The following is a 9,202-nucleotide window of genomic DNA, read 5'->3' as shown; positions in this document are numbered from 1 at the left end:
ATGTTTTTTGTCTATTTGTGTTTCTCCCTTGTGATGAGACTTTATAGGATGAACGTTGAGGTGTATAAGGGCACGGGGTGACCAATAAGGTATGTAATAAAGTAGGTACGGTATGTAACAATAACATTAATTTATAATTAAAAAAAACCCACTACACTTGTAATTACTACAGTACGTATTATGACTGTACTAATGTACAGTATAGCACGCCACCTTTTTAAGCAAAAATATCCCCCACGCTCAGGTATGAGTTTTACCAGTTAATGATTCACCCCGACTGGAGGATTTCTGCGATTTGATAGCTTGTCACGATTTATGGGTGGCTGTTCAATTCTAGCATTCATTATATAGTCTCCTTTTGTCTCTCTTGCTTTAAGAGCTGAAATGTATATAATTGGTATACATCGGAGGTCATCGATTCTTACACACGATGCAGTGCACGTAATTGAGTGAAAGAATCAATGTTGATTGATGACTAATTACATAACATTGTAAATAAAGAAGTGCATTACGATGTCGCCATAACAATAGCAATCACTTAATAAGAAATATATCATTTAATTTGTAAGGTATTAATGTTATACAATGGATACATGGTCGGTATACTAATGAAATGGTGACATAACTGCAGTACAAGAATAAGCCATTATTAATGGTACATTTAAAAAAAAACTCACATTGGTCAAATTCCCCACTGGTGGAAAAGGCCAGTGCCTCCTTTTTAACCATCTAATAAACTGGATAAGTTACTTGAATAAACCACAAGAAATGTGACATTTATGAGGTGACACTACTTATGATTTACATTGCTGATACAATTTGACTACAATTGATAGTTCAGTACCAACTTCACCACAAGTCAAAGCATCTCCCTTTTCGAAGGAGTGTGAAACGACCGTGCTCATCTTTGCGAATACAGAGCCAGTGATGGCAATTCCACATTGCTATTTTGCGGCCAGCCTCTAAATTGGATGACCACTACTGACGTCCCACAAAGCATTACTTATTTTATTTACCCTATGGTGATACTGAGCTGACCTACCACTAGGATTCTAAATAAAATAAAGTTGTAAAAAAAAATACACGTGTTTATATCACTATATGTTAGCACTTCCATAGCATGTTTTTGAGCACCTGATAGTAAAGACACTATTACATGTTTTCGTGGAAACACAACAAGCTTACTTGATTGTTTGCTTATTTTCTAACAGGGGATTAAACCACATTCTTGAAATGCAGGTTATTATTTATTTGCACTACAAATATTGCAGACAATGACAAATCCTGTACTTTATTTACATTTTCATTGCGATCTTTGGCTATATCTTGTAAATACACAAACGGGTCAATGCAATTGTATGACAAAATGCAATACAGTACAACCCTGTTCCTGTATACCTTTCGTGTTTTTAAGCATTGGATTAAAAACCTCTTTGCTGATATGTGGGTGGCTGACCCCCTTCATGCTATATGTTTTATGTACTTGTCCTCGTAGTGCTACACTCGCAGACTGTTCTGAACACAGCCCCCTCCAATGGGATTTCTCCAACTTGCACAATACTAAATTTTGATTTAAAGCTTTCGTGACTACAGGGATTCATATTCTTGGTTCTTTCGGTAAAGTCACGTAGAAGGGAAATAATAAAAAATATAAAACAATTAAATTCTCACGACGTTTCGACTGGAAGAAAATGTTCTTTCTGTGGATTTCACACCTGATGATTGCTTGTGTTGCAGTCGAAACGTCGTGAGAATTTTATTGTTTTATATTTTTATTATTTCCCTTGCACAGTACTGTTGGGATTCCCGACATGCACGCGGAGAAATACATATTCACACGGACATTGAGTTAAATGCATTCGTGAGTTCATCTATCATCGTGCCCCACCATAGGTGTGACACTGGAGAAAGCATTGGAGAACGCAAGTGAAGAACATTTTTATTTGCGCCTTTCTGGCACAAATCTTCCACTCACAGGGTCATCATCACATTAATACTCAAAGATAAAACAAATATATAAAACATTCTACACTTTACATTGAGGTAAAAAACGGCAACTTATATGACTGCGATTTAAAGCTTTCGTGGCTGCAGGGATTCATCTTCTTGGTTCTTTCGGTAAAGTCACGTAGAAGGGAAATAATAAAATAATAAAAATAAAACATAATAAAATAATTCTCACGACGTTTCGGCCACAACGCAAGCAGCCGTCCTCAGGTGAAGAACAGGTCTGTCGGAAAGACAGCGTGACTTTACCGAAAGAACCAAGAAGAGGTTATATGACTGCCTCAAAGTGATTAACATGGACCGCATTACTCAATTATTTATTCCATCCACGATGTAATGTTAATTGACGCACATCTGCTGCCATTTCAGATGGCACGACCAAAACGGAATATGGCTTCTTCCCAATTTATAGCACACCCTATCATTTGGCAAGGCGACTCTGCAACAGAAACATGTCAAACTCAAGTATTATTAATGTATGACAATCTGCAAAAAACAACAATGAATGCAATAAAGTAGTTTGCCTCTAGACAGCATGATGAGCATAACTTATCCCATAAAAATTGTAAATATAGCATTATCTTTTCGGTTTTCTATACTTGATTAGCAATGATAAATTAAATGACTATTACACTTTAACAAATAGTTGTGTAAAATAAAATGAGCACATTTCACTGAGTGCAAATTCAAATCAGTTTGACAAATGTTTTGTTTCTCCATTGACAAGAATAGTATTTGTGAAATAGGTATACAAATACGAAAACATCTATACTTAGGTTTTTTTCGGTAAAGTCACGTAGGTAAAAAATAAATAATAATAGAAAAGATAATAGAAATAAAATAATTATTTTAATAAAAATAGAAAAAATTATAGAAAGCAAATAATTATTTTATTTCTATTATTTATTATTATGTATTATTATTATTTATTTTTTACCTACGTGACTTTACCGGAAAAAACCTAAGAGTATGAATTATTGCAGTCACGAAAGCTTCAAATCTAGAACGAAAACATCTCACCTTACAGTGCTCATATAATCAATAACAGACAAAATTTGCTTTGATGAGGAAGAATCTCAAATATGTACGTTTTCCAATTTGTAATATTTATTTGTATAATCCTCTAAGTTGCTTGGCATTTCATCAATTGAAATAGACTTTTAGGATCACAATTCATGCATTGAATGGTGTGATAATTTATTATTTAGATTGTATGCTAATTATATTATCATGTTATATTTATAATGGCGAAAACACAATTATAAACAGGAGAAAGAGAACAAGAAACAATACAAATAAGATTAGGAATGACACAAAGATTTACATAGTAAAATGTAATTATGACCCCAAACTGTAAAAATCTAATTAATGTGGATGAATTGTTACATGCCCAGTTATTACACCTTATTTTTTTCATACACTTGAAGTAAATCTTGCAATTAAATATCTTTTCTGCGTAGAATATTAATGTGTTTACATAATGATGTATTAAATAACTGTAACACAGAAGGATTCTTTTTACTAAGAGGGCATTCATATTCCTGTTTCAGATAAGCCTTTTTCAGAAAATATCGTGGTTTAGACATATTACTATAGCCTAAAAAAAACTGTGGTTTGTGTTAATAATGTTTATGCTACATTATATCAGTGTCGTCCCATCATTCCCATTCAAGCATGTCAGTTGAAACGTCAAAATCCTCCAAATCCACCCACATCATTATTTATGTATTTTACTAACATGTTACTCTCATTCACTAAATGAGAGTGTGAGATGTGATCGTGGGGTTGGTCAGTCGACATGGCAGTCTAAAATCAGATGTGTGCACTTAAGTAGATCAATTGAAATGCACACATCTCATTTACTGTGCAGTTCAATCTCCCAAGACGAAAACAATTAGGTGTAAATGAGCTACCACGTTGTGGGTAATGTACCAGCACTCCTTCAATTCATCCTGTATACAACACACAGTGGGCAATTCATGTCAGAAGGATTGTAACGTCTGGTTTTCAGCGGATTTTTAGATATCAATGTTGTTGGGATATGATACTTGAACCTTACACAGCTCGCAATCTACAGCTTTAGTGACAATTATGGTGACCATTGGACACTTTACATGTTTAATAACAATTACTGATGAATCAAGAGAATAATGTTGATGCTCATTATAAACCTGTGTGTTCTCACCATTGGGCAGTGAGTCTTACTCGTGATTGATATTTGCCATGATACATGTAACGATATCTGGAATTGTGGAATAGTGGCCCAATGCCAGTGGTGGAAATCCCATATTGCCATGGAATGGGACTAGACTTATATAGGATGACCATGGACTGTTGATTTGCAACAAAGTAGCACTCATTTAACAACCCTGGAGGGATGATGGGCTGAGTCCACCCCAGAGTCATATTTGAAATCATAACTTTTTGATTATCAGTCTAGTGAAATTACTGACACACCATCGTGCTTATTGTAAATATACACCAAGTAATACAATATTGTTTCTTTTTAATAAAAATAACACTTGACACACGTAAAATCGCCATACTTATAGCCATATCAACTTAATTTAAATACCGTATGCATAAAAATATAACTACATACAAAGAACACACTTCACAAAAATATGACAGTAAAATACAACAATCGTACACGTACATGTCTATAAACATGGTTAACAAAAATAAACTCAATGCGTGGCTGTCACAGGTCAGCTCACAATCCATCTTTTCCGATCCATAATTATAAATTAAAACACAATGATTATCAATGACATTATCTTGTAGAGTTTCATTGCTTCCTTTGTGTATTTTGACAACTTTTTAAATGTTAAGTGCATTCCATGACACACATGTAATTCATCATAGGAATTGACAAATTGGAAATGTTTTCAACAATAACATATAATCACTGAAACAACATAATACAAATGATTGTGTCATTTATTTCAGCTTAATGGCTTTGGTATGCAGTAAAACAGAGTGATAATAAAGTCCTTCCCTAGTTTTTGTGTCATAGTATAAAAACATGCAGAATTTAACGTTCTTTCAATACCAATGGACAACACATCTGAAAATGTATTTTTCTGATGGGAGGGAATGCACTATTTTCCTATCTAATATAATAAGCCAAGAATGCGTGTGTGTCCATCACATGACGGCACTCCACATGAGGCCCCCCCCTCATTAATAATCATGAGCGGGTGATGTCACTACACATGCCGCACCCCTCCCCAATTACCATGAGGGCGTGACGTCACTACACATGCCGCACCCCTCCCCAATAACCATGAGGGGGTGACGTCACTCCACATGCCGCACCCCTCCCCAATAACCATGAGGGGGTGACGTCACTCCACATGCCGCACCCCTCCCCAATAACCATGAGGGGGTGACGTCACTCCACATGCCGCACCCCTCCCCAATAACCATTAGCGGGTGACGTCACTACACATGGGGCAACCCCCCTCCTCAATAATCATGAGCTGAACAATTTTTCTATTTAATGTCAGATTTACTGCAATATACACCCGTCCTTGGATGGGCAAACAAGCTAGTTCATATTAATAGGAAAGTCTCACCGAGTCTCGAGACCCTTTTCAGGAGGGTCTTACCAAGTTTTTGCAAAAGCGGCAATGATCGCTAAATATACTCCAGTAATTTGTACGCAATTTTTCTAACTTTGCACATTTGGATAATCATAACAAATTGAGAAGACAGTGATAATGGACAATTGCATCTAAATAACCGGTAGTGTTTGTGATGGATACTCCTTCGGTCAACCTTCAAGGTTACAGGATGACATTAACGGTGATAAAAATGCAGCTGGAAAAGTTGAGGTAAAATATTTGCAAATCGTTTGGTATTTTTTTTTAAAGATACCACTCAAATGTGTGAACAAAATAAAGGCTATGTAGCTAAAATGTAGATGGAGGAAAGCGCAACTGTAAACACGTGTTGTGTTATTTTACAATTTAAGTAATATTTTGAAACATTGTCATCACAATACATTACTTTAAAACCAGGGATGGACTTTGCGATTAGCCTTTGTATTTCAGTGATAAATAGTCTCAAGCGTGTGTTTGTTTATGCACATAAATCAATGAGTGTTTCATATATAAATAAATATAGTTTGTAAAACATAAATTACTTTACAATGAGCATGAGCTTATGCAGGAATCGCGACCTCATCAGTTCCTGAGACGATAGGTGGGCCCTTGTTATGAACGAACACACCCACTCAATGTAAACATCGCAAAAGAGCACAAACACAACATATTAACCAATACATTTCTGCTTGATTTTACACTTCACATTCATCATTATTGTCAGGCACAACTTTTTCAGAATACCATTAATGTTTTATGATGTTGTTTTGGTCCATTTATAGACATGTGAAGCATGTATGTGTCCATTGGTGTACAGAGACTATGTAAAAAGACACTCCCATATTAAAATTATAAATACACATCTGTTGTTATACCATAATAAATGGCATATAATTTAACTTACATGCAGAGAAATGATCCGACGTGAAAAATGTTACATGAAAAAAGTAAATTGTTCTTTCAATAGGCCACTAATTTGTAAAAGGAAACAGCATATGTCACTGCAGAATGTTTTTCCTGTTAAATCTGCATAGCTGTCACAATAGGTAGTCAATGAATGTAACCTCTCAAAAAGTGCATGATCAGAAAGCAATCAAGTCGGTCTCCCCCTATTCAAATGAATGTGGGGGTGGTTGTCATGTCCATAAATGGTTCTATGCCAGTGGTGGGAATTCCACAATCATATGACAGAAGCCACTTTAAATGTATCAAACACAAAGGTAAGACAGTTGAGTCGGTGATCTGACCAGGGTTTTAACTCGTTTACCTATTAGCCATTTGAACATTTGAAACGACAGTGCCACCAATTCGGGTAGCTTTTAGTCGGGGTATGCTAATACAACACTTGTCTGTTTCTCAAAGACTCCTTCACACCTCCAATGAAACGTCATCACAGTATGTTCCATTATTTTGACACCTTTCCCCATCCGTAGCCGACACAAACTCCACTGCACATACAGTGTACTGTATTCTCGAAATATAATTTAGATTGTAATCACACGAGACAGACATCAATGCAGGTAGTTATTGGAAATACGAGTGAACTGCAACAAACTACATTTTGTAGTTTGCTATTGCAATACACTGAATGTATTCATAAGCCCAATTACAATGCTTATGTAACTGGCTGCAAAGCAACCATATGGTTGGCTTTTTTAGATGCTGAGGGCTACAGTGAGGGGTGAGCTGACAAGGCCAGTCACAGCCCTGTGGTCAGTGTGTATGTACAGACAGATGGGCTGGGAATTGCAAACACCTGCAGGGTGACCCTGGAGGCATCTTTGACTGATCGCAGCCCTATGTCGGCAGCCGAATGCAGTTATCTGCAGTCCATACAACATGCAATACAAATCAATATGTAAACACATACAACCGCCCCACGCACCCTTAGAGGGGGCATTATATGTGCGACTTGCAGCTTAGCAATGGCATATAAAATTTTAAAATGTCTGTTCACCATATATTTCTATAAAATTATAATTGCCTAGTGTTGGACAAATGTCATTTTTGTGATTGTAAATTTATTGCTTTGAGTTTTATGGGGATTTTCGACATTTATGAGACCATGGATCGATATCATGCATTTATTGATAAGCACGATGGGCATTTAAATCACATAATTATTGGAAACTGTAACTGTCCTTATTTAAAAAACTTTGTGCAAACACAACAGAAATTCACAATAAACCATGACTGGCTTTCTGCAATCATTATATGTCGATAGTTATTACAATTTTCTAGTTATACATTTCCTCCAGGGAAATGTCAAAGCCCATCTGATGCACAATGGATCAGGGCTCTGTGCCTTACCTACAGGGTCTTTTGATTATCCAACTGCTCTTGCAAAAGGGAGGCACGCTTCTGCAGGCAGTTCACCTGGAACGGCAGAATGAATCATAATTGGTCATTCAGGGAATTCTCTAAAGAAGCAGAGCATCTTTGGCGGCCTTTAATTGCCCGCTCGTGATGCACCCACAGAGCGGTGGTGTCACAAGAGAAGCTGCCATGGCTTTCATACAATTCCATTTGAAACAGAATGCATTCGGAGAGGGGAGAGGAGTAAAACTTTAGAATGGAGCATGTCTGCTTTTGAGGATTTAATCCCACAACCAGTGGTGGAATAAGCACGTACGTAGGTTTTCCCAGCCACTCGTAATCCGAGTGTAGTCTTCTGGGCTAGGCTGCGTGTTGAGCATATATTCTCTCAAGCTTGTGCCACGCACTACGACTGGTATCTTTGGATGATGACATGAGGAATCTCACCTGGTCTCCAATCAGGATGAACTGGGTGAGTTTCCTCACTTTGGTTCAATTGCGTGGTGCCAAAAGCTTGAGAGAAGATGCGCTCAACATACGGCCCAACCCTGAAGTCCAATTTGCAGCCAGTGGTGGAGTTGATATCACCCCCCCATGTGTCTTTCTGCCTGTCACCTGTGACTGGAGGGACGCAATGGTCTCCTCCAGCTGCTTGCGGACGTCCGCCGGCATGAGGCCCTTCAGCTTTTTCTCATGTTCCTGCCGCAGCGCCGTCACCTGCAAGGCAATTAATACCAGGTGGAGCTGGGATATCTCACCCAAAAACGTCATGGTCAAAGCAAGACATCTAAAATACTTGGAACTATTTAAGAAAGATCAATGCTAACTCAGAAGAAAACATTTGAGAGCCTCACTTGCCAACTCGATTTTGCGCTGTCTAACGTGGGGCCCTGTGCCCCATTGGCAGATATTTTAGAGCTATAAAGTAGGAGGAGCATGCGGAGCTGATGCTAAACAGATGTAGTTTGAATAATGAATAACACGCTTAAAGAACAGGCAAGTAATATTATATTGATATTATATTTATAATATTACTTGTTAAATACTCAGAATTATAAGCACAAATCACATTAATGTTACCCTAGCATTCTTCATGTTTAAAAAATATCTATTTAACATCTATTTACCCGAGCAAAGTACCTGACATGCAATACCCCGGTGTCTACAAACTAAGCTGTGTCTGCGGCAGTAGTTACATTGGTGAAACTAAAAGACATGTCTCGGACCGCGTTCGTGAGCATAAGGCAGATTTTAAACACGGGAGGACCGACACT

At 37.3% G+C, this 9,202-nt stretch overlaps 1 protein-coding gene across 1 annotated transcript in view; it reads right to left on the bottom strand.

The window, feature by feature from the left end:
• Positions 1-1,927: 1,927 nt before the first annotated feature.
• LOC144718750 (centrosomal protein of 112 kDa-like) overlaps positions 1,928-9,202 on the bottom strand; it is a 43,684-nt gene continuing 36,409 nt past the window's right edge. The window contains exons 25-27 of the mRNA XM_078594250.1: positions 8,544-8,645; positions 7,923-7,988; positions 1,928-7,435 (exon numbers count right to left, since the gene is read on the bottom strand). Of these exons, the coding sequence (XP_078450376.1) occupies positions 7,923-7,988; positions 8,544-8,645 (168 nt within the window). The 3' untranslated portion in view covers positions 1,928-7,435. The remainder of the gene's footprint in view (positions 7,436-7,922; positions 7,989-8,543; positions 8,646-9,202) is intronic.

This window comes from Lampetra planeri, chromosome 5 (genome assembly GCF_965212315.1).
Source record: "Lampetra planeri chromosome 5, kcLamPlan1.2.h2, whole genome shotgun sequence".
NCBI lineage: Eukaryota > Metazoa > Chordata > Hyperoartia > Petromyzontiformes > Petromyzontidae > Lampetra > Lampetra planeri.
The sequence above is the reverse complement of the archived record's forward strand: the minus strand, read 5'-3'. Positions and strand labels throughout refer to the sequence as shown.